The sequence below is a fragment of the Anguilla rostrata genome, chromosome 5 (assembly GCF_018555375.3).
Source record: "Anguilla rostrata isolate EN2019 chromosome 5, ASM1855537v3, whole genome shotgun sequence".
NCBI classification, from domain to species: Eukaryota; Metazoa; Chordata; class Actinopteri; order Anguilliformes; family Anguillidae; genus Anguilla; species Anguilla rostrata.
The window spans coordinates 17,395,718-17,422,014 of NC_057937.1; the positions used below are offsets into that span (position 1 = coordinate 17,395,718).

The 26,297-nt window shown below is 47.0% G+C and overlaps 1 protein-coding gene across 1 annotated transcript in view; it reads left to right on the plus strand.

Moving 5' to 3' along the window:
* Positions 1-25,977, plus strand: part of cpne2 (copine II) — a 45,826-nt gene extending 19,849 nt beyond the window's left edge. Inside the window, exons 4-16 of the mRNA XM_064335450.1 lie at positions 447-521; positions 619-690; positions 1,070-1,153; positions 1,932-2,021; positions 3,554-3,652; positions 6,244-6,330; positions 6,873-6,932; positions 8,273-8,406; positions 8,952-9,006; positions 11,162-11,213; positions 13,430-13,563; positions 21,671-21,907; positions 25,431-25,977. Of these exons, the coding sequence (XP_064191520.1) occupies positions 447-521; positions 619-690; positions 1,070-1,153; positions 1,932-2,021; positions 3,554-3,652; positions 6,244-6,330; positions 6,873-6,932; positions 8,273-8,406; positions 8,952-9,006; positions 11,162-11,213; positions 13,430-13,563; positions 21,671-21,907; positions 25,431-25,538 (1,287 nt within the window). The 3' untranslated portion in view covers positions 25,539-25,977. The remainder of the gene's footprint in view (positions 1-446; positions 522-618; positions 691-1,069; positions 1,154-1,931; positions 2,022-3,553; positions 3,653-6,243; positions 6,331-6,872; positions 6,933-8,272; positions 8,407-8,951; positions 9,007-11,161; positions 11,214-13,429; positions 13,564-21,670; positions 21,908-25,430) is intronic.
* Positions 25,978-26,297: the final 320 nt, after the last annotated feature.

The window sequence follows — 26,297 nt, forward strand, 5'->3', positions numbered from 1 at the left end:
CCTCTGCTACCCGGCTTTCACCTTAACCTGTGACCACTCTCAGCTGACTGCTTCGGCCTGTTAATACTTACACTTCTCTCTGATCTTTCTCATGGGTCACCTGTCAGTGACCTGACGTCTCATCTGGTTCTCACCTGCCCATGACTTCTCTGTTGTGTCTTACCCACTATTCCCAGGGTCTTCAGCACTGTGTACTCCTTTGCACTCTACTTATATCGACTCCCTTCCTCTCTCTGTTGCTTATCTAGCATAGTGGGGCTTGCACAATCAGCTAGAAAGCTTGGATTTCTGCTGTGAAATTTCCTCTGAAATCAGGCTTTGAGGAGCAGTTAGGTTTATTGCAGCTCAGAGGACTTAGAGTTCTGTGCTTCTCATGTGTCTCCTGCCCGTTTGAGTTTGCCCCTCTCTTGCATCTGTCTAACCTCTCTGGTACCTCCCTCCCGCAGATCGTGTCCAGTAAGAACTTGCATCGGCCACTCATACTGGCCAATGGCAAGCCAGCGGGCAAAGGAACTATCACGGTGAGAGACGATGTGCAAAACACGTCACACAGGAACGCACGCATTCGCTCACGTGCTCAAACACTGCTGACATTGTCATCTTCGGTCTCTATTGCAGATAACTGCACAGGAGCTGTCAGACAACAGAATAATAACGATGAACATGTGTGGGAGAAAGTTAGACAAAAAGGTGAGGGACAAAATGGATCACGTGGGTCTGAAATTGACTCTCTCTGTATTTAGCCCTTGGCACCGAAAGTTGAGTGAATAGTGTAATCAGTCACTTTAAGTGGTAATGCTTCCCTGTATTCATCTCTCAATCTGTTTCTGCTACAAAGTTCTACTTCCCCCCAGCATTTCACTCATTAATTTATGCCAAATCTTCTTTGTGTTTTGTTACAATACCTACTGAATATAACCTTTTTTCATGTTGTTGAAGTGCATGTGACAACATTTTTACACAATATTTCTGCAATATGCAGACTGAGAGACTTAGGTGTCTGTGAAATGTTGTCCCCCAAATAACAAGATTTACAGATCCTCCTTTTTTTAAACTTTTTTGATTCCAGGATTTCTTTGGAAAATCAGACCCTTATTTAGAGTTTCACAAGCAGGGGGAGGACGGGAAGTGGATGCTGGTTCACAGGACAGAGGTAAGTGTTTGTCACATGGGTTGGGGGTGGAGAGGGTGTGGGATGTGGGGGAGGGATGCCTGAACGCCTGCTAGTGTATGCTCAGTTTATTTATGGAGTGACAGAGTTTAACAGGTGAGCACACCTCATTTTATTATGGAAACAAATTATCTGCATACTCATGACACTCTTTCAGCTCAGATTTTTTGTTTCTGTCTCATTCTCTCTCTCACTGACACACTCACAAACACACAAAACATACACACACGCTCTCTCTCTTGCTCTCTTTCACGCACACATACGCACACGCATTCTCATAGATAAACCGATTACGGTACAGTCGTCCGGTTAAAACTTCTGCTTTAATCTATGATAGAGTTAACTGTTAGCAGATTCAGCAGTCTAAGAGCCTATCTGCCCCTCACCTCTAACAATGCCGTACAATGTTTAAAGTATACTGTTAAAGGGGAGTGGGAGAATTGAGCCCATTGGTTAAAGAGAGAAATAATATGTGAGTAGACTGGAGGAGATCAGAGTTCATATGTGAACTTAGCTGAGATACTGTCTTGTGTGGCTGTAGCCTAGGTGATCCACCTTGTTTTCATTCCGACTGGAATGTGTATGTGTCTGTGTGTACAGTATGTGTACAGTATGTGTGTTTCTGTGTGTGTGTCTGTGTGTACAGTATGTTTCTGTGTGTGTGTGTGTGTGTCCCTGTGTGTGTCTGTGTGCACAGTATGTGTCTGTTTGTGCCTGTGTGTGTCTGTATGTAACTATATATATATGTGTGCCCTCTTAGGTGATTAAGAACACTCTGGATCCCGTGTGGAAACCCTTCACCATCCCACTTATCTCCCTCTGCAATGGAGATGTCGACAGGAACATCAAGGTGGGTCCCCCAGGGGCTCTGCTTCCTGAGTATGTGTCATAGAGGGCTGGGACTCCAGAGGATTGGTTATTGATGGGCGGGGCTTCCTGGGAATTGGTCAGCGAGGGGTGTGGCTTCTGAGGATAAGCCAGTGAGGGGCGTGGCTTCTTGAAGATTGGTCACTGAGGGGCGGGGTTTTCTAAGCATGGGTCATTGAGGGCTAGGGTTCCTAAGTATGTCATTGAGCCTTTTCAAGGGTGTCTGATCTGAGAAGTGGGGCTACCTGTGCATTATATGTTGTTGGTCTTTTTGAAGGTTGATGGGGCTCAATTAAATTTCTTAGCTGCGGACCCTTTTGAGGTTTGTTTGGGTGGTCAGGATGTTGGCACTGTCTGGAGCCATGGAGTCTGGTACGGGCAATAAGCAAAAAGAGCTTCAGTATAATCGAAAAATACTGCATAATTGATAATAGGTGATGATACATTAATAAAACCCCAGTTTAATAATTAATAAGCGCAGACACAGCTGTGGAGCATCAGTATGTTTTTTCTCATTATTTGCAGATTTACAGATGTGAGAGCTCCCAGGAGAAAGAGCTCTTTGATGAAATGAACATCAAAATTTGCTTTCCTGTCTCTTTGCATGGAGGCCCTGCGATTGGCTACTTATGCGGGGAATGAATGGCAGGCAGGGTCTTAATAGCATGTTCAGTGTTAAGTGATACTGAGGCGCATATAAGATTAATTTATTATTAATAAATATATACCATTACGGCAAAATTAAGCTCCACTCAAACATAATGTGAGCTGCTCTGTGGCTGCAAAGTAGAACAGGGTCAACAAGCACCCTCTTGGCAGCCATCCCACCGCTTCCTCTCTCGCACGGTCGCCCGCTGGTGTGCCCATTGTCTCACGCTAGCCCAGAATAGCCTTCAGGAAGTTTTCCACATCCGCGTTTACATTTCCACCTGACTAACTAGCACCTGGTCGATCCTGTTTTTATTACTGTTGTTATTCCTAATTTTCAGTACTTAAAATTGAAAGTTTCCCAAAACAAGCGTTTGTGGGCTGTTACCTTGAAAATCTCTTTCATCATAAGAGGGGCTGTAGGACTGTAGGTTTGCACAGGGATTATTTACGCTGTTTGGCACGGCTTAGTTTGCACATTGTACCTCTCAGTCGGTGGCATGAATGTTGCGTGTTACTGTTGTGTAGTGGTTAGGAAACTGGGTTTGTAACTCGGGTTGCAGGGTCCATTCCAAAGTGAAGCACTACCCTTTAGCAAGGTGCTGAACCTGAAGTACTTCGGGTAATATCCAGTTGTATAAGTGAATAATTCGCCAACAAGAAAAGTAAGCTCTGTAAGTCACTCTGGTGGGTGGCTGCAAAGCACCTAAGTCGAGTACTTAAATAAATGCACGTAAATAATGAGTAATATGACTATGTGAGTAGAATGGAGTAGAAGAAAGTTTTGTTTTTTGTGCTCTGTTTGGATAGTGCTGGGATTTTCGAGCGTGGTCTATATCCCTGCTCTCCTGCTTTCCTCTCTCGTAGGTGCTATGCTATGACTACGACAACGATGGAGGCCACGACTTCATCGGGGAGTTCCAGACCACTGTGGCCAAGATGAGCGAAGCCCAGAACTCCCTGGAGGTGAGAGCTGACTCTCCCACTGACCTGCTGTGGGGTGGGGGCAGAAGAGTGGTCTCTATCACCAGCTACTGTGGGGCCAGAGGACTGGGGTAGAGCACTCTGCCACTGACTGGTGTGTGGTGTAGTTCAACTGGCTGAGCTGAGGGTTTTACGGACTGTCTGTGCAGCATAGCCACGGAGATTATCGAGTCATTTCCTGTGAGCTGCCAGTATTTGCACAGAGGGCCCGTTGTACGTTACAGTTCTCCCCCCGTAGTAGGCAGTGGTAGAGTCCACAGTTTCACCACCACCCCTCACCCCTGTCGACAACCCTGTTCTCCCGCAGTAGCTGGTGGAAAAGTCCACTCTTCACTCACCCAGTTTGCCTGTAATCACACAGTTCAGTTGTGGTTTTAGCGGGGCTGAATGTGTTGGGTTTTCTCTGAGAATGTTGTTGCGGCGCGTTGCTAAGCGACAGAGCATAGCCACCTCAATTTTTTTTCCCCCTCTGAGTGGATTGTTCAACGTCCTCTTGGTTTCACGACAAGCTAGAGTCCTCCTGCTGGGCAGTTCCCCCAGGGCCTGTGATCGGGTCAGCTGGGCCAGGTCCAATTTTGGTGCCCCAAGGTACAGGCTATACATAACGAAACTCACATTTGTCCAATAATTATTCAGTTTAGTCCAAAATAATCTTCCTCACCTTGCTGGTTCTTATATCCGGTTTTGTCCAGTTTCTCCCCCCAAGGTAATGCAGGTCAACTTATCTTGTAACATCGTGCTCAAATTCTCTGGATTGGATGACCTGCTCTACACTCCATTACTCTGAATCGGGTGACCTATTCTTTCCTCTGTTCTTTACTCTGGATTGGTTGACTGGTCCTATTCTCTGTTCATTACTCTGGATTGGCGGTTCAGTTCATGATCTAATGTAAATTGAAGTGCTGTGCTGTTGTTAGGCTGTTATTAGTTAGTCAATAGGAGTGATGTTGCACAGTACATGATGGAAAGTCTTGAAAATTGGAAATGTTCGTTTTCGCTCTCTCTCTCTCAGCCTGTTATTTTGTACTGTAGTATATTGTAGTGTATCCTAAATTCATATCTAGAGTGCAAATGAAGATCAATTAAGTTTCCCTGCTGCCTTGCCTAATGAAGGCGAGAGTGCCCCCTGTCTGCGTGGTCAGAGTGTTACAAGTGTTGCAAAGAGGGCGATGTCCTCACCCTGTAACGGTTGACCAATAATTAGACAGCAAACCTGTTCTCCTCAAGGCAAGAATACGTGTAATTGAGAGAGCGATGGAGAGAGACAAAGAGAGAGAGAGAGGGAGAGATGCTGGAAGAGAAAGCGAGGGTGAAAGAGAGATAAGCAGAGCATTGTCTTTGAGATGCAAATCACTCTGGCTTCACAGTTCTCTCTCTCTTTTTTCCTGCTCTGGCACTTCTGTTGCCGCCTGTCACAGAAGCGCAGATAAGTAAACTGATGAACTCATTTAAATAAAAGACAAAGACTGGGTTTAGGATGCGTTTCAGTGCAGTGGAGATGGTGGTCAGTGTTGTGGGTGGGGGCAGGAATAATAATTTATTTTTTTTAACGGCGCGTTTGTTGTGCAGTGGCTGCAACGAAATGTTTTGCATCTCATTGTCGAAGTCGGAATCACAAGCGCGCTTACACGTTTTTTGTTTTTTTCTTTCCCGCTCGGCATTTCACGCGGTCCTCGCGTCGCGTTACTGTCAAAAGAAGGCGCTCCTCGCGTTCTCTCGCACCGTTTACACTGTCTGTTTGCTTAGCAGGCTTCCCTGTCTCTCTGCTGTACTGGTAGATCATGGTCAGTCATTTGATGGAACAGGAACTCACCCTCACGTTGTTATTTCTTTGTTTTTTTTTTTCTTTTTTACAAATCTCCACTTCCTTGTGAATATGGTTGTACGCTTCCCCTAAAATGACTAGAGCGGTTTACAGTTTGTCAAGTTTTCCACATCACGGTTGGCGCTCACGAGATTTTGGTTGTTTTGAGGTCTTGTTGGAGGGAAGCCACTTCAAGAGTTGGAGGGGTGTCGGTTTCCGTCGAATGCTAACAGATCCAGTTCCGTCCTTCAAAGCCAAATTGAAGTTCTTTAACATCTGAGATGCCATTGTTGGAGTGTTATTTTCGTCTCATTGTACTGCTGAAACTGTTCACTCTCTCCAAGTTTGGTTTCAGTCCTTTAGATGGTTCTGATGCAGCACCATTCCTGGCTAAGCCTGAATGCGTTAATCAATTGTCCTTTTTTATGCATTTTCCAATTTTTTTTTCCTCCAAACTTGGAATGCCCAGTTGCATTGACTAGCTGTGCTCATTGCTGCAACTATTATCGGCTGGCAGAGAAGCAAACGCTCTCCTCCAGAGAGAGATGAGATGTGGTCCCTCCAGCCATCTAAATCCCTCCCTCCATGGAAAATGGCAAGACCAGTTATGCCTATGCCCCAATCAGGACTCAATACTAGACCAGTAGGCCCATCCGCACACTAGAGCAGTGCATTAGCGGGATGTGCCTGATATTGGCTTAACTTGAGCAGCCTCTTAGTATTTCTCTTGTGTTCCCGTGGTAACGCCCTCGCCGTCCGATCCTCCCAGGTGGAATTCGAGTGCATCAATCCCAAGAAGCAGAGGAAGAAGAAGAGCTACAAAAACTCTGGGATTATTATTCTGAAGTCATGCAGGGTAAGCGGCTCATCACCCCCCCCCCCCATTTCCTAATGAGGCGTTTCGCTATGCAAATGGGAGAGGAAATGAAAGCTAAACAAACCTTCGCTAAGTGTATTAGAAATGCATGACAAATCACTATGTGTACATTTGCTGATTTGCCTATTAATTGATTCTTTTTGTGTTATTACGGACTAAGCGCTTGTAATTGTCGCTTTGCTGCAAGCGATTTTAATTTTCCTTTTGCCGCCAGATTAATGTAATAACCTTCGATTCCCAAATCTATCATAGCAATAACTTTGGGTGGGAAATGGCCTGCGGCTCGCTTATTGTTTCTTACTCACCTGAGTCGGCAGCGTACGCTGTGTAGCTGCAAAGCAAGAGTCCTTTATTTCACAGGGCCGCATCGAAGCCTGGCACCTTCTGCTAAAAATGTCATTATTAGCCAGTTGGCACAGGCGTGGCAGTCTCGTCACAGGGACGGACCGAGCCGTCGCTAATCGTTTGTTCATGAGTCACGGGGCAACGGGTGTGTGACACAGCTGGTCGTGTCTCCTCAGATTGCGAGAGACTACTCCTTCTTGGACTACATTCTGGGAGGATGCCAGCTGATGTTTACAGTAAGTATGAACTCGGCCCTCCTGCCTCTCCTGTGAACTTTGACCCCTGGCCCTCACCATGACCCCTTACGCCCCGCCCCTTCAGTAACATCAGTATGCCCACTCCTATATGTTTTGCGAAAAAAATAAATAAAAAAATGTACACACAAGCACATGCGCACACGCACGTAGCCACACACACACAGACCCCGCCAGCGGCTCCGTCACACAGGGCGACCGTGATCGAACGCGACAGCGGAGGCCAGGGAGGTGACATCATCTGAATGCAGTGCGAGGCGCGTTTTTGATCCCTCCTGTTTACACCGGTTCGACGCGAGCTCTTTTGTAGCCCTCGAACAACAGACGCAAAGCTTCTCCCACATTACGCGCTCGCTCCCTGTTGCTCCAGTTACGCGGTGCTGTTTTTTATGGTCATGTTTGCTCATTTTTTCCAGTTATGAAACATGGCATTGTCCTGGTGAACAGGATCTATATATAACACGGGAGATTTTTTTTTTTTCTCCTTCTACTTGCGTGATTGTCGGAAAGACGCAGATTGAGAGAGAAGGTGAGGTTGCTATAGTTACCGCAGCCTGTGTAGAAGCGGTTTGTATGTCTGAAGAGGAGGGAGCGAGAGAGGGAGAGAAAGAGCATTCAGACAAAAACCAGAGAGAGAGACCTTGGTGATACTGGGGGGGGGGGAGTACAAAAACTCACTTGTGAAGACATTGCCGGTCTATACAGCTCCTGTTGAGATCATTCTGGTACACTGCAGCTTGTTCTTGCGCTGCCATAATGCTAACAGGTGGGAGCTGCGTCAAGAGTGGCCTGTATGTGTTTGCATGTTGGGTTTAAGGCACACTTCCACTGAGTCTATTTCTGAGGAGCTCTGCGCAAGTACGCAGCAGTGCACATTACCTTTTTGGAGGGAAGCCTCTTCAAGAGTAGGGGGGTATCTGTTTCTGTCAAATGCTAACACATCCAGTTCCTACCTTCATAGCCAAATTGAAGTTCTTTAACATCTGAGATGCCATTGTTGAGGTGTTATTTTCGTCTCATTGTACTGCTGAAGCTGTTCACTCTCTCCAAGTTTGGTTTCAGTCCTTTAGATGGTTCTGACGCAGCACCATTCCTGGCTAAGCCTCAATGCGTTAATCAGTTGTCCTTTTTTATGCATTTTCCCTTTTTTTCCCCCTCCAAACTTGGAGTGCCCGTTTGCATTGACTGCCAGTCCCTCTCCTGCGGTGCAGAGCCTGTGAAAGGGGCCTTGCTGAGGCTGAAATCTGTCCCCTCTCCGTGCGTGCTTGCGTGCCTATATTTCCTTTTCCCCTCCATTCATTTCATCTCTCTGTGAATCTCAGGTGGGCATTGATTTTACCGCCTCCAACGGGAACCCGAGAGAGCCGTCTTCTCTGCACTACATCAACCCCATGGGCACCAACGAGTACCTGTCCGCCATCTGGGCTGTGGGCCAGATCATCCAGGACTATGACAGGTGAGTGCTCATAGCTACAGCATCTGCTTACACTGTGATTATTATCCACAGCGACACACTGCTGCATCTGGGTACACTGGGATTATTATCCACAGCGACACACTGCTGCATCTGGGTACACTGGGATTATAATCCACAGCAACACACTGCTACATCTGGGTACACTGGGATTATAATACACAGTGACACACCACAGCATCATGCTATACTGTGATTGTATTCTCTGTCTATAGGCCACAGACACATTATGGATATACACTAATTTGAAAGTTATATGCCACATCTATGAACTCAGTTCCATTGTGCACTGCTAATGCAGCTCAACTTCACCGACTTCTAAGCTTTGCCGAATGCTAGATTCTGCACATTTTGTTCTTTTCAGGCCTCATTTTGTTGACCTGTGCACCTCACTTTTTCTCCGTCTCTCTTTTTTCACTCTTCTCACTCGCTATCATTCCCTCTCCTTTGCTCCTTCTCCTCTCTCACTTCTCCTCTTTTTCCTCTGGCTCGCCCTCGTCCCGCTCCTGATGGTGTCTCTTCCTCAGCGATAAGATGTTTCCTGCCCTGGGGTTTGGTGCACAGCTTCCTCCTGACTGGAAGGTAAATACTTTCAGTATCATGAGCAGGAAATGGATAATAAGCAGGAAATGAGGGTCTGCTGGATATAATGTTCAGAAAGCGAGTCACAAGTTTTCATGACCTACTTGCTACATGGCAAGGCAGGAATCATATGGGTTCCATGTGGAACTAATGAAACCAGTTAGCAGAACCAACCACGGCAGAAAAGAATAACAATTATTATTATGACTGTTGTGCAAAGTAATATGGAGTAGTATGTACTGTACTAATAATTAATACTCAGAGGTGGAAAATTCAGGTTCAGAAATTAAAAGTCCTCCCCAGTATTTTGTTCCAGTCATGTGGATTTGCTAATTAGCAGAATTCTTCAGCTAGGAGGTAAAACTAATTAGTGAAATCAGCTGGCTGTGTTCATGGGTGGAAGAAACACGTGGTAGGACCTTCATTTTCTGACCCCCTGGACTTTCCACCTCAGTTAATACTACATTAGAACACATCGATACTGCTTTAACTCAATTGTAGACATAACAACTGAGGACGTGAACATTTTGTACTTCTTTGTGTGCTGTGAAACACTATTGTTGTGGTGTTGTAGGAGACACCATATTGATTTGTAGCATGGAACCAGAGTGGAACAGAAAAAATGCTAGGCATGATCAACATCCCCCCCCCCCCCCCGAGCGAGCACGTTTCCCCACTTCCATATAACCGACGCCCTACAGGCGCCGCGTCCGCGGCATAAATCAGTTAATCACCGCGCCCTGACGCCCTGAGGGCACTCTGTTTGATGTCGGCGTACTATATGGACCACGCTTCTGTGTACATTTTGTCACACTTTGCTTGCAGAGAACGCAGGCTCTGATCAAGAGTCTGGGGTTGGGAGATGGAGGGAGCGAGAGACAGAGGGGAGGAGAAGAGGGTGGGAGAGAGGGGGAGGGCAGAGAGAAAGAGAGAGAGGGAAGAGAAAAATGCAACGAATATATCCGTATTTCCATGATTATGCAATGGGTTCATTGTCTCCGTTGGGTTGCCATGGCAGCGCATCGTGGAGAAAGGAGAGAAGAGCAGGAAGTGAGGAGGAAGAAAGGGAACAGAGGGGAGGCTCAGCAATCGACAGAGGAACATGTTGCTCCGTGAAGTTTTGTACTGGGCTGAACAACTGCGTGAAATAAAGAGAAGTGAAGAAGAAGGACGGAGGGAGGAGAGTGAGAAGTGGAGAGTGGGGAAAAGATAGGAAGAGCAGGAAGAGGAGAAGGATGGGAGGGTTAGAGTGGAGGAGGGATAGGGATGAGTGTTTGACAGTTTTAACCAAAATTTGACTGCTAAAATGTGCCAAACACTGTGAAAGAACACAAGGAACAAGAATATTTATTTTAATACTGAAAACAAAAAAGCTGGTTTTCCAAAGGGATGGGACAACATGCCACTGAGAGTCAGGGAAGGGATAGAGAAGATTGAATGGGGAAAGGGGAGGGGAAAGAGAAGATTGAATGGGGAAAGGGGAGGGGATAGATAAGATAGGAGGGGGAAAGAGGGAGGGGAAAGAAGATAGGAGGGGGAAAGGGCAGGGGAAAGAGAAGATAGGAGGGGGAAAGGGAGGGGATAGAGATGATTGAATGGGGAAAGGGGAGGGGAAAGAGAAGATAGGAGGGGGAAAGAGGGAGGGGAAAGAAACGATAGGAGGGGGAAAGAGGGAGGGCAAAGAAAAGAAGGGGGAGAGGAACAGGACTGACAGTGTGGCAGGAGCCCTCCCCGCAGGAAGATCCTGTGACTGTACAAGAACAAAAAAGAACATTTTTAAACCGTCTTTTAAGTGGCATTGATTTGGCACAACCGTTAACTGACAACACTGTGGTTTTCTCCTGTTGTGTGATGCAGATAATTGTTATTGCCACATGCTGTACACTTAACAGCCTCGTCGGATGCGCGTAATTAATTGCTATGAAATGGCTCTGCTGCGGACGGCTCCGGTGATGACAGGCCGTCGGCGACGGGAACGGGGACAGGGTGCTTGTAGACGTCGGGAAACGTCTCGAGGAGCGGTCCCTCGTCCCTGCGCCTCGCGGCCGATCTGTCCCCGCGTCGCGAGCGTTCGCCGTCGCCACGGCAACCTCTCTACCCGCTTCCTTCGCCCTGACGGCCGCCATCGGCGCTCTGTTTTGTTCCGCCCCCGCAGGTGTCGCACGAATTCGCCATCAACTTCGACCCCACCAACCCCTTCTGCTCAGGTGAGTGAGTGAGTTTGACACAACGGGGTTTAGCAAAGGTTTCATAAATAGTTCACATTCTACTCCTGCCTTGGGGGGGGGGGGGGGGATTGCACCTTCAAATGGTGCAAAGGTGCCAAACATTTTCATCACACTATTTATAAACCAGTGCATGAATAAGATGTACGTCTGTAAACAATGTAGATTAATTAAAATGTTTTTTATTGTCTATAGTGGGAGTTGTCCTGACAGTCAAAGACTGTAAATAGTCCACAGGAAGTCTGTAAATAGTCCTTCAGAAGTGCAAGAAATGAGGGAGGGAAAATGACAGGCTCCTAATTGGCTGTCGGTTAGGGTGCTCACTGCATGTATGAGCTTGGCCACATAGCTTAAGGATGACAGGACTGAGCCGACTACCAATAGGACTCTATGGTGGGCAGACCCGGCTCCCCCAAGGATAGTGTGTGCCTCACTAGGCTCAACAATACACCAGGAGCCCACAGGTTACCCAGTGCTGTCAGTGAGAGATAGCGCTTCTTGTTTAATTGCTGCTGGTTTCTTATAGCAGTGTGTCATCTGTTGCATAGAAAATGGCCGCTGGGTCGCAGATGGTTAGGCTGGAGAAGACCATCAGGGTGGCAGTGTAGGGTAATTGTCTTATTCTTGGAAAAGTTACTTGTGACTCATTTGAGACGCTGCTGTTGTGCTCTTTGGGCACTTAGTCTGAATTATTTTGTTAAATATTCAGTCGCATAAATTGGTTAGCATGTGAAACTTTAAGCAGTGCAGGTCACTTTGGGTAAGTCTGACTGCTGAGCAAATCAAAACATAGAAATAATAAAGAAGCTCTGTTTGTGTTCAGATGCAGTGCTTCTTACACCGGTGCGGGCAGTGTAAAGGAGCTGCCCTTTCAAAACAGCGGAGGAAACAAAAAGCAGAAGGAGTGCGGTCTTCAGTGGGGCCACAGCGGGCTGTGGCGTGTCGTACCGCTGCGATCTGCACCAAACCTCGCTGCGCGTCGGCTTCCGTCTGGAGAGATCTCCGGATCTCTGAGCTCGCCGCAAAGCCTGGCGGGCTCTTGCGCCTCTTAACTGCCTTCAGGAAGAAGCGCTTCTCCACTTACTGTCGGAGCGAAAATGTGCTTTTCGCCTCCCCTGCGCCCCGCGTCTGCTGACAGAAACGCGGTTTTAAATACCTCCTGCCGTCCAAAGGTTTAATCCCTTTTCAAGACGTTAAGCGCTCGCCGCGTTGAGTCACGGCGTGTAATTGGGACGCGCTCGGCGCGGCTGAACACGCCGACGGCGGCGCGCTGGGCGGGCCGGGCGGCGTTACCGCCGCCACCGCGCGGGCGGAAGAGACGCGTGCCGTCCCCCCGCTTCTGGGGTGCGGGACCAGAGCCGGGCCGTTGCACGGGTTTCCTGCCAAATCCTGCGCTTGATTGCGGAGTTGATTTTATTCCAGCCGTTTGTTTGATTCGTCCTGCAGATTTCGCATGTATCCTTGGAGAGGCTAATTTGTTGTGGTCCAATATAGGAGCGAACCATTTTCATCAGTGCGTGCAGCAGTTTGGAAAATGAAGCCGGAACAACTGGTTGGAATGAAAGACAGAATACACACTCCAGGCCCTCTATGGAAGACAGCTGTGAATCTCTGGCCTTGCTCAGTGCATTATTATATGCAAAATATTAGAGGGAAAAATCAACAGTTTTGCGTCATCACGTCATTTACTGGTTTACCTCCAAATTTTCATCTGAAACCTTCTCCTCAGTCATCAATAATGCAATGTCTCTCATTTTACACTTGCATTCGAAAACTTGGGCTTTCAGAATGCAACGTCAAGCACTTGGCAGTGCAGCTGAATGCAGCATACCGGGTTTTCAAATGAGGGTCCCAGAATAAAACATGCATGCTATAGGTAATGCGAGAGTCAGGCGTCTGTTTACACAGGGGCAGCGTTCCTGATTCCTGGAATGGTGGTTCGAAGATATGGTTTCATTGTTTGGGACAGTCCCTGCAGAGCAGAGTAAAGCAGAGCCTGAGCTTCCTGCTGCTTTCTGCCTCTCGAAGACTGACCCTGGATCAGCATATTCAACCCAGATCTCAACCCCCATCATTATGTCACAAACGCATAAACTGATCCAGGGTCCAGTGACTAAAGGGGCGGGGCTGTGCGACGTTGAGGTATGTGCATGTTTCCATAGTGATGTAACGCATTTCCTGTTTCCACACGGCAACAGGCGTGGAAGGGATCGTCCAGGCCTACTCCACCTGCCTGCCACACATCCGCTTCTACGGCCCCACCAACTTCTCTCCCATCATCAACCACGTGGCCAAATTCGCCTCGCAGGCCGTCCAGCAGGCAACTGCTGCTGTAAGTGGGGGTGGGGGGTAAGACGGAACAGGGCTGAATTGGGGGGTGGGGGTGTAGTAATAAAAAACCATAACAAAATGTTTTTGGCTGGACCGCAACAGCGGGGCCAGCCCTATAAATGCAAATGTCTGTGACTGAGTGACTGAGTGATGAAGTTACACCATTGGTTGGCCGAGTTATGAAGTTACACCATTGGTCGGCCGGATGAAGTATGTTAGGTCCAGCCATATACTAGGTTTTGACCTGGTCTTGTTACATTGTGCAGTTATCATATCATCATATCACAATATGCTTCATAACTTACCACCACAAAAAGCGGAAAGTCCTGGGGTCAGATAGTAATGGTCCTGCCATGTCTTTCTTCCACCCATGAACACCAGCCAGCCGATTTCACTCATTTTTAAACAGTGCAGCCGCAGGACTGAGGCTGCATGCGCTGGATTGGATCGGAGCCTTTGTGGCCAGCCTCTTTGGCATCGGCCTACATTGCAGAGGCATCCTTTCAGCTCCCTTGAGTCATGTAGTATGAACCGGTCTCGAAGGGAAGGACTGGCTAGTTTCCTCTGACCCACTGAAACAGCAATCTTCATTCCTAGTCCTAGAGAGCCCCAGGGTCTGCTGGTCTTTGTTTTCGCCTTAATACCAAGCAACCATTTCCCAAAAAACCAGGTAAGGTGAGTTCGCTGTGTTAATCAACTGCTTTAATCGATCAATTAAGTGCCGAGTAACGTAAAAAATCTACGGACCCACCGGGACCAGCGGCCCGTCAGGACCAGGAATGAAGATCACTGCACAAAGGGCTCGAAGTTCTGATCCGTAGCCAGAACGCCGTTTTCCCACTGGGAATGCCGACTGCGATGCTGCATTGGGCACGACTTCGTTTCCTGGTTCTCCTTTGAGACCGTGATCATAATTCCATATCTGACCCGCGTTCAGGCTTCACACTCAGAGCATCACACCCCCGCGGGAATGAAATGTTTATTGCGGTTACCATAACAACCAGCACACGCCATCGTCCATGGTGACGGTAAGCCGATTGTGACGCACTTGCTGCCGTTCTCACAGGAGTATCAGAAATGGCTTTCCTTTCCAGATTGACAACAATCCTGTCCATTTCTGACAGCAGTATTAGGCAAGTGGGAGAGGGACCCGTTTGTGTCATTTAAAAAGCAGCCGCCGCCATCCCTTCAGACCGCAGTTATTACCATAATCCGACCTGACAGGAATACCATTTATCTGCTCAAAGCGAACGGGATATTTAATTGCTACGTGATCTCTGCTGTCTCAGGGTAGCCAGATAACTAATAGGGCTAAACAAACAGACTGAACCGTACGGGTTCTGGTACAGTTCTAATCTTAGTCCAGATCTTCCACAAGAACTATGTAGCTCTGTAGCTGACAATTTTGAAAGAGTTCTGATATTGTAATACAGCTGAGACACCTGCTGTTGTGCTCTAAACTTTAAAGCTGGTTCCCAGGTTGTTAAAAAAATCCCCGTCTTCCTGAAAATATACTAACAGCTGGCTTGTAATCCCTCAGCCAGTGAGTAGCTCAACGGTTTTGCATAATATGAGTCGATCCCAAGCCTTTCGCACTGAGAGAAGGAAAGGCTTACGTATTTTCGCACGGATGGAAAGGGGAAAGCAGTGAGGTCATTCGACAGCGGGCTCCTCGGCCAATGGCTGATGGATTTTCAAGCACTTATTAAAATGTTCCTTCGCATTCGTAAAGGAGAGAGGTTTCCTCAAAACTCGCCGCTCCCTCTTCTCAGCTGAATCACCTCTGGGATTCCGTCGGGTTCCGGAAGAAGCAGCGCAAAAATAGAAAAATGTTCAAATGGAAAAAGCGTGCTACTTTACTTGAACGTGTTCCAGTTGGTTTTTTTTTTTCAACGCCGGTGACAATGGTGCTCTGTGTTGGTTTCGTGGTGCAGGAAGAGGCGGTTAAAATGCAGTTGGGTTATTTGACCACAGTCAAGGGTTATTAGACCCTTAGTGTTTTCAACTCATGGTGCTCTGGCTCACATTTTTTCTGTGGTCATGGAATTGACCACTCCCTTGCATATGACCACCCCCCTTCCAAACACACAGACACACGCAGAAACACACCCACACACACACACACACACACACACACACACACGCATGCACTACGATCAATCACACACCCAGGGGTTGCCGTGTGACTCCTCTGTGGATGTAGTCTTTAATGAGGCTCCTTGCTGTTGTGGATACAGGCCAGTGTGTCAGTGGGAGGGTACAGTAAATGAGGGAGGGAGTGGGGCCCCGTGTGTGTGTATGTGTGTACAGTGTGTGTGCATGTGTACAATGCATGCTTGTCCTCGCACACATTTTCGCATGCGTGAGAATGAGCATTTTGCAAATCAGCACAAGAGCCATCCCCTAGTGGCAGGATTGCTCACCAACTATTTCACTTTAAGAGCTGAACCCCATCTCAGTTTCCTCACCTCGACTGTCCACTGGCACACAGGCACAAGCAGAAACAGGCTGCACGGAGAGACACAGGCAGAAACTGGTTATACGGAGAGACACAGGCAGAAACAGACTGTACAGGGAGACTCAGGGAGAAACAGGCTGTGCAGGGAGACTTAGGGAGAAACAGGCTGTGCAGGGAGACTCGGGGAGAAACAGGCTGTGCAGGGAGACTCGGGGAGAAACAGGCTGTGCAGGGAGACTCAGGCAGAAACAGGCTGTACAGGGAGACTCAGGCAGAAACAGGCTGCACAGGGAGACTCAGGGAGAAACAGGCTGTACAGGCAGACGCAGGCAGAAACAGGCTGCACAGGGAGACGCAGGCAGAAACAGGCTGCACAGGGAGACGCAGGCAGAAACCGGCTGAACAGAGAGACACAGCAGGGCAAATGGGGGGCCTAATTGTACTATGTGAAAGAGCAGGAATGGGCGGGCGTGTTATCAGTTCAAAGTGTACCGAAGCTGCTTTGAAAGACACTCGCTGTTCCACTCATTTTATCAGCCTGGAGAAAGGCAGCCATTAAAATTTCCTTCCAATTACGGTTTATTTATAGAGAATAGGCTCAGCGCACAAAATGGTCCCTCTCTTTCTCTCCCTTTCTCACCCTTTTCCCCCGTTCCCCTCGTTTGTTTTTAAACACTAATGAGATGTTGCTCAAAGGCACAACCAACATGGTCTCCTGCCTGCAGCAAGACATTAAGAGAAGTGTCTCAGAGAAGGATTTGACAGTGAAAAGATGAGGGGGCTCTAGTGACTCGGGTGACCTTTTTACTGTATTGGGGGGGATTTTGGGGGTAATGACCTTGCCCAACTTGAAGGTGGCAACCCATGGGACTGACAGTTTCCCTGGGGAAGAAGAGGGGGTTGATGGGGGCCCTATTATCATAGAAGAGCAGGTGGGGGATGGGTGGATTGGGGGGGGCTGCGTTTTACGGTCTGGGAGGTTGTCATGGGAACCCATTCCACATGTGTAGATGCAGAGAAAATTAACTGGCAAGAAAGCAGGCCCAGGGTGAGTGACAGAGAGAACAACAGAGAGACAGATTTAGAAGTTAAAACAGGGGGAGAGGAACAAGAGTTCTGTTACGAAGACGAGTTCCATTATCAGGAAAAAAATGTATGTTCTTGCTCGGCATCATCACCTTCATTGGACCGTTTTGTACTGCTGCTCGATCCGAGCCGGAGGAAACTGTTCCACGCCCTTCCTCCAGGGGGTGCTGACGCCCCGCCTGTCAGGCAGAACTCAAAGGGGGGTTTTCAGAGTGCAGGCAGACAGAAGCTGGCCTTTGCATACGAAACTCACCACCTGAAGATGAATATGAGGGGTAATTAATGAGCTCAACTCTTCATTTCTGGCTCTTTAACAGAATTTTTCCAGCCGGTTAGCGTACTTGAGCTTGTCTCCGCGCACAGACAGGCCGAGCCAACCTGGGCGGAGGAGATAATAGCGTGCCGTTACTAAGCGCGTCGTTTGAAGGTTCGGGAAAACAGCGCGGAGCCTTTTTTGTCCTTAATTGCTCCCTGTCAGCTTGCAGACGGAGGCAGTTGGCTCCCTCTTCTCGTGTTCTCCAGAGGCGAGGGGAGCGTCGCGGCTTCGCTCCGCGTTCGATGATGTCGCAGCGGACCTTCGAGGTCACTAATTAAGCACCGCGTGTCGTGAGGTGTTAACATAGGGGCGGGAGCCATGTTAGCACTAGCGCCCCCCACAGTGAGTGTGGAGGTCAGCGGTCAGGGGAGAAGGCCTTGACGGGGCACGGTGCCCGCGTAGCTCACCGCTGTGGTGGCACAGCACTGCACCACCCGTCCTTTTATGGCGGGCAGCAGAGTGCATCTTTGGGAATCGTTTGAGAAATTACGATAGTGTGGCGCCTTTTGAGTGCTTGAGAGAGAGAGACAGAGACAGAGAGAGAGAGAGAGAGAGAGAGAAAAGGAATTGTCATACTGGAATTCCAATGGAATGAGAATTAGTGTCAATAAAAGACACTAATGAGAGGGTGAGGAATGAGCATTTGTAGCGGGGAAGAGTCTGGGGTGTGCATGTGTCTGTGTGCGTGTGTGTGTGTGCATGTCCCTGTCCCTTAATGAGTCACTAATAAGCAGGCCTGTTGGTACATTAAAGGGACAGACTTCTGAGGGCACAGCAGGGGAGGGAGGGGCCTCTATCAAACACCAGCTAGTGCTGCTGGCCCCTCCAACCAATCAGTGATGGGGAGTGGGGGCGGGTTGTCATGTACACTAGGCAAAGACTGGGCTTTCACAAAGGAAGCAACAGTGGGCTATAACTGAGTGGCTGTGTGTTTGTGTGTGTATGTGTGTCTGCACAGGAGTGCGTGTGTGTCTGTGTGTGTTTATGTTTGTGTTTGTCTGTGTATATGTGAGAGAGAGAGAGAGAGCATAATTCTGTCTGTAAAACCATAATGATGCTGATTTCTGGTAATGAGTTTGGGGAGTCAGTGTGGTAGACCCTGAGTAACATTCTCCTGTCAGAACACACTCCTTTCCCCCCAGTGACAAGAGTGTAGAATTTGGGCCTGTTTTTGTTCTGCTCATGTCTTGTGGCTTGTTCTGGTGCTCGCATGGTATCAACTTGCTTCCCATTTAGAACAATGATCTGTCTGAACAACGGAAGAGTTCTCTTCTTGCGTAATGCTATTTCCTGAGCACAGCAGCCACAGATAACAGCACGGGTAACCGCATTCATGAGAAGCAGTCACAGCGCACAGAGCACAATAGTCACCAGCACAGTCGTCACAGGGTACAGTAATAAGTAGATAAGTTATACAGTACTGAACCAAGTGGGGTAATTTGCATTTAACACATCCTATCTACTTGTGCAGGGCACAGTAATCATAAGCTCAGTCATCACAATGGTCAGGAATCTGCTAGGTTACCAGTCACCGAACCCAGCTGTTGTTGATTCAGTTTTTAAAAAAAGCAGTGATGGGCTGGAGGAAAGAGCAGCCCAGCTCTAGTCTCATTAGCTTAGCCACTCGCTATGCAACCTGTATCTGGAGAGCCCTGCACACCAGCAGTTGCAGCTCCCTGCTAGCGCACACTCAGTGCCCAGGGCCCGTGTCAGACAGGCCACCCGGGGCCCTCACTCTGTCATGCCACGGCTGGTTACAGAGCCCCCCCCCCATCCTCCCCCCGCCCCTCGCCTTCCCCTTCCTGTCCTCCGGCAGCTCATGTAGAGCTGTCAAGTCAGAGCAACTTTGCTGCGGTCGGATCTTATCAATTCACCGTTCACTCTAATGCACGATTCAGGAAAGAGGATAGAATGAGAAGATCGTTCACTAGCAATGGGAAAAGGAGTTCTGTGAATGCCATAATAGGCGGAGCTACAGTGAGCTGTCAGTCTCTGGCTTTGTTTGAGCAAGCGAATGAAAAGGCCTGACTCTCCACCGCAGCGCATCGTGGTTGGTCCATAGCAGTGAGTCACTGATTGGCGTGTTGTAGCTGTGTAAATTTTTTGGTGTTATGAAAGCCCTGCGCTTCACTGTGGCTGCTCAGGCGGTGGTGGGGCAGGGCACAGCGATGTTCAGTTCAACTTGCCTTGCGGGTCTGAGCATATTCTTCATGTTAAAATTAGCATTGACAAGCTGTTGTTGGGGGGGGGGAGAGGGTAAGCGGTTAGCGCAGCTAATTCTTCTTATTTTGGCTTTGCTATTCTCTCTGGTTCTGTCGCCTTTCCCTTTCTCTATTCCTCTGTGCTCTCCTCTACTCTCATTCCATCTGTTCTCTTTCTCCTCCCTCTGTTTCGCTATCTCTGTAGCTCAATTCAATTAAAACCATTTTTGGCATGACAAAAAAGAGCAACAGAGGGAGAAAAAGAAAAAAACATACACTTGATCCTCTCATTCTTCTCATCACTTTCTCCAGGTCCCCATACCCCCCTCTCCCTCTCCCTCTCCTTCTCCATCTCTCTCTCTCTCTCTTTCTCCCTGTAAATTTCTCTCTCTTGTCTGCCTGGCTCCCTTTTCATATTCCCAAGACTTAGCATCTTAGGACACATGATGGGTACTGAGGAGGCTGTAGGTTTGTAGCACTGGACTGCCATCTTATCTCAGCCCTTAACTAGAAAGAATGGACTCAGTAGAGTGCCAACTTCTGCCAAGGTACAACAACGTCCTCTCGCATGAAAGTAAATATCTTACCAGTCCTGTCATCACTTGTTAAGATATGGTTAGCCTGATGGTGGCGCTAAAGGAAAGCGCATGGGGTCACCAGAGTCAATAGGTTTCTTCCTCTTGGGAGTATCAGTGTGAACAGCAAATTACATGGCAATCCAGCCATTACTTTTCCAAAAGTATTTTGTCAAGGAGAGATGGACAAACCGATGGATAGACAAACATTATTAAATTATTTCTTTGGTAGAGAAATTTTTTTTAGCTCTAGACAATTGTTTTTTTTTTCTCCCAAAGGGCTGAAATAATTTTTAATTAATTTAAAATGTCTTTTACTCTGGATTTTTCCAGCTTGAATGAAGTACTCATTAATATTCTGCCTGTAATCGAGGGACTGATAGTGTTCCTCCCAAATTAGCTTGTACACCTGTGGTGACGCTATATAGTTTGGTATATAAGACCATCTTCAGCACACAGCATCACTTCAGTGATAAAGGCAAAACGCCAAAATGTTTGAATCTCATTTTAAAACGACTGAGCGAGGATCTTTCCTGAAAGTCATTGCCTACAGCGAGCAAACCAAGGTCAACAGAGAGGACTGATGAGACAGCCTGGTTAATGGGGCCGCTACACAGGGACGCGTCGCTGGATTCTCACGCTCGAGTGAAACCCACTCCACTCCTCATCTTTTGAAAGGATGTGGCCTTGAAGGCGCTCGACCCTGATCCTACGGTTCGCGCCCTCTCCTGCAGGACTTCAGCACACGTGCTGAATATCGTGGAATGCTCTGGAATGGCTGTACCTGTTCTGTAGGGGCAGACGGTTTAGATGGTTTGGAGTTCAGGCTGAGGCCTGTATGGCCGCACGGTGCCTGCTGGTCTTCAGAGTGTCTTGGCGCTTAAGTGCCTCATTTAAATAATTAATTGGCTAAAGAGTGAAATTGGCTTGCTGATTGAAGGGAAACCGCACAGGCCTGCACTCTGTCCTTCCAGATTAGTGCTGGCTGCATGCATGCGAATGTCACTCTTTAACTCTGCTAAATCTGCATCTGTGCGACCGCCACTCCGGTCCAAGCTCTGCAGGGCTCAGCTTGCCTGGAGACAGGGTCCCATATGTCCCGGGCAGACGGAGGGTTTGGGGGCAAGGGGGACAGGTTTGCGGGCAGGCTCTCGTGTGGAGTCTTGTGGCTGTGCCCTTAAATTGGTGAGAAATTACAGAGAACGCTGCTGTTTGCCCACGTGGGCGTCATGGGAAATCAGTTTTTTTTGTTTGTTTGTTTGTTTGCTCATTTAACAAACTTGGACTGGTACCTTTTTGTGGCATCTACTCACTTCTGCTCCATAACATCCCTTTGTGGGAGTGTTTCTCTGTTTTGGTCTGTAGTCTCACTTCCTCTCTTGCTCTGTGCCCCCCTCATGGTAACTACTCTGTAGGCCCCCTCCCCCTGTCTGTTCTGATGGTACATTCCTCTCTCCTCCCCCACCCTACAGCAATACTTCACCCTGCTGATCATCACGGACGGCGTGATCAGCGACATGGACGAGACGCGCCACGCCGTGGTGCAGGCCGCCAAGCTGCCCATGTCCATCATCATCATCGGCGTGGGCAACGCCGACTTCGCCGCCATGGAGTTCCTGGACGGGGACAACCGCGTGCTGCGGTCGTACACGGGCGAGGAGGCCGTCAGGGACATTGTGCAGTTTGTCCCCTTCCGGGACTTCCGCAACGTGAGTCCCCCTCCCTTTACTTTCCCCCCCTCCGCAGTCTCAGTAATAATAATAATAATGCACTATTCTACAGCAACTTATCATACAAAAAGCCACACAAACATAGAAAAGAGAATTGTCAGTTGCACATCGCCCTGTGGATCTACCACCCTCAGTCGACATTGGCACTGTCTGGATTCGATCCGAGACTCAAAAGTACGGGGCTCCTCCTTGCACCACAGCATGTCGTTTTAACTGGATGAGCCACCCAGCAGCCCATGAGCATATATTTAAGAGATCATTTAATGATGGCACAGAGGTGTGAAATCATACGGGAAAACAGGAAAACAACCTAGGTTGTATTACGTACATTATGGTGGACAGATTCGAATACATATTTTAATTGAAATACAACAAAGGCATTTCTGTTCCCAATTTTATGTGACTAAGGTGTCTTGTAGAAATTAGTGTTGGCACACATTTTTCGGCTTTTGGTAAATGAGAAATGGTCTAAAACTGGTTTAATCGTACACAGCATAGCAAGGAGAGGCAGTTGCAATTCACACAAAACTTCACTCCGCAACCTTAGTCACATTTGAGAATCGGCCTTTCGCGCCTGTATCTGATAGATTTCAGTATTCGCCAGCCGCAGCGAGCGAGGCTGTAATCGCCATACAATTTTTAGTGTCAGCGCATCGGTCTGCCACAGGTAAATGTAATTGTCTCTGGCACCCCAAGGTACATTCACTCTATGGCATTCTACTGGATTCCTAGCTATCAGTCCGCGTCCGTCCACTCTTCTGATGTTCCTCTTCATTGGCAAAAGCCAGTGTTCAATAGGAGTGTGTCCAGTGCAGTGGGAAATGGAGGCCTGTCCCCCGGCACATTTTTAATGGTCTTACTCTTTAACGGTACACGGCAGATTGTGGCTGGATCAAAGCTGGCCTTCGCGATCACTAAAAGTGTCTGGGCCTACCGGTTCATTAATAGACAGACAGCTGTGGACCAATCACTGTGCTCTCTTCATCCTGTCAGTCTTTTTAGAGGTAATTAGAGCTCAGAGGCTGTCAGTGCTCTGGAAGATCTTCTGCCATTCACTTTTATAGATTATTTCCATTCCCCCTCATTTTTCCTTCAGTTGAGAGTTGAAAACTATGTGAGATATGGTTTGAATGCTCAGTTGTTTGGTCAAGTGATCATGATGTTCTCCACGGCGAGGGATTTTTTTGTTGCCTCCGTCCGTCCAGTCTGCGTCCCACTGTGACGCAATATTGGACTTTGGTGGTTTAGGTCCAGTCACGTGACTCAACCATTTACCTGAGTTCTCAAATTCAACAAAAGTCCTGGACTCAATGATGAACTGGTTAGATTTTGGTGGTCAAAGGTCAAGGTCACTGTGACCTCACAAAACACATTTTTGGCCATAACTCAAGAATTCATATGCTAATTATGACAGTTTCTCACAGATGTCTAATAGGATAAAATGATGACTTGATGACATTTTATATCCAAATGGTCAATATAGCCAGGAAAAGGAACCAGGGAAGGAGTGAATTATCACTTGCATGAAGCCTTTCCTCCTGGCTAGGCCCCATTGTTTAGAGATTGTACTTAAGCTGTGCCCTTTCAAATACAAGCTCTCCTCCGAGACTTAGGTGCTGAGAGCCATTGGAAAGCAACCCTGAGTGACTAGAAATTATAATATGTGAAGAGTCATTGATCTAGCCAGGAAAAGGAACCAGGGAAGGAGTGAATTATCACATGCATGAAGCCTTGGTGAAGTGATGATATTTTATATCCAAACTGGTTGGCTGAGGCATACAACCGCGAGGCGGTGTTTCTAGTTTTATTAAGGTCATTCACCTGGCTAGGTCTTTACATGGACCGGAAAAAGCTAAACCAATTTGCCATGAAGCTTAGCATTTATTTTAATTAACATTTTAAGGGAAAATAAGTGTGTACTGTGACATTCTTCAGCATAGAATGAACATTAGTTTGAAGAATAGTTCCCAGGAAGGGCATGGAGATTGCATAACTCATGAAATTGCCCCTGACAATTTTGTGTTAAAAGATAATATCTGGAATAAGTACTGATAATACTAAATAATGCATATAAAAAAGCTTTTAAATGTATGTAATACATTGTTGAAATATACACATACAACATCATTAGGTGTTGAGTGGTCTCCATAAGTAAGTACTGTGTATTAAGATGTAGTTACATAGTACTTACATAATACTGACATATGTAGTTGCACAGGAACCTGGCCACTTTAATCTAAATTCTGTCAAATATGTGATAGAAATGACTGGCGGGTCAACAGGAAAACAGAAGGCATGATTATCACACATAATATGGCCTGTGAGGATGGATTATGAGCAGTTCTGGAATCAGTGTTGTGGTATCAGAGGACAGTTCTGACAATAGTGCTGAAGCTTAAGAGGACAGGTCTGAGGTCTGTCACAGAGTCCAGCTCTGTGATGTCAGAGATCACATGATCAGAGCTCTTTTAGTGCCTGGAGACGAGGCTGCTTGTGGCTGCTCTGGACTCACACCAGTTCTGCTGTGCTTGTGTGAACAGGAGTGGGAGTGGGAGTGGGAGTGGGCGTTCTGGGCCCCATGTGACTTCCTTAACAGGAGGAGAGAGCAGACACCAAAGCCTGGCTCCAGCCCATCCACAGGAAATGAGAAATTAATTTCATACAGGAAGTGCGGGGTGGCAGAAAACATGCTTGCCCCTGCCAGGTTTCCCTGCAACACAACTAATGAGGGAATCTGCCATGATACACTTTGATCTCCAGTTAACAATCGCAGGAGTTCTGGGAATGAAGACAAGCAATGCTTATATCCGGCAGCATTGAAATCTTAATTTTCCTTGTTCCTTTCCTCAGTTGCTTCTGAACATGTCACAATTAAACAAGGAAGTGAAGGTCACCATTTTGAGTCAACATCTTTCTTGAGTGAAACCCTCAGCACCTATACACTCTAACTTTGTTTTGCTTTGATAAGACTTTAATTATAATATCTTTTTGGGACAACTGCATATAAATAATATTTTAAAATATAATTGAATGGCTCATTATTATATTCGGTATCGTTAAGCTTCATTTTACATTACCTTTCCGTTTCTTATTTGTGACATTTACAAAATGCGTCTGCTGTTCATTCTTTTCATCCTTACTTACACTTACGCAATGATATTTATTTCACTTATATGTTTAGACCAAAGTGTTGTGAGACTCAGTTATGTACAGTGCAGTTTGTTTTTACAAAGGAAGCATCGTTGGCCAAAGACAGATTAGGTTTTCATCATTCATTGCAAGTTGAACGTACGGTCATAGCAACCAGTTAGCCCTTTCACAGCAAGGTCAACAGCAAGGCAACCAGACAGGGAAAGAAGGAATGTGTTTTTTAAAGCGATGGAATGCGGCCCCTAGCTGAGTTTACACGACTCAGCTAAAAGGAATCCAGCCCAATAGAAAATGCTAAAAGAAAAAAGCTTAATTTGATACTGGTATTTTTGTGGGTTTTACTGTCTTTCAGGCGCCGAAGGAAACTTTAGCCAAATCGGTGCTTGCGGAGTTGCCCCAGCAGGTCACACAGTATTTCAAGCAGAGGAACCTGTCGCCTAGCAACAAAGCGCCAGAGTGAAGGCTTGAGGCCTGGGACTGATTTGCATGTTGCCAAAATCTCCTCGCTGTTTACAAAAATAAAAAAATAAATAAAAAGACACGCAAACAAACAAAGCAAACTGCATGAAAAATTTAAATACGTTTTTAATACCTTGTACGATTTTTAAAACCGACCCCTCTAACCCCGCTAACCACCTCCCCTCCCCCCACCCCGGCCCAGTCCAGATGCAAGACTTTTTAGAAAACAATGAAAAAAGAAAACAAGGAACACTACTCAAGCTCCAAGGCTTAAAAAGAGAGAGAAACAAGAAAAAAAGTATTGAATGTACCTTTGTACTGATGTTATCTGTTTTATTACCGTTGTTGTTTTTATTTTATAATAAAATGATGTTAATAATGTTTTATGTATCTCTTATGTAGTGCATTGTAAAATCTGTGATAAAAAAATGAGTACCCTTGTCAAGGTGTGACGTTGGTGATTTCCTACGGTTTACTTGTTAGTTTCTGTTAACACTCAGGTCAATAAATTCATCAGCTGCAGAGACTAAAATATTAGGAACTGTGTCTGTGTGAATAGACACTGTGTGTGTGTGTGCGTGCGTGCGTGTGCGTGCATGTGCAAATGAGAATTTTAAATATATATTTTTCAGTATGTTATTGTCTGTGTGTATGTAAGTACTTGAGTTGTTATGTTTTAGAGTGTGTATTGAGTATATAGGGGTCATTATGTGTGCCTGTGAGTTCAATCAATCAATCAAACTTTATTTATAAAGCACAT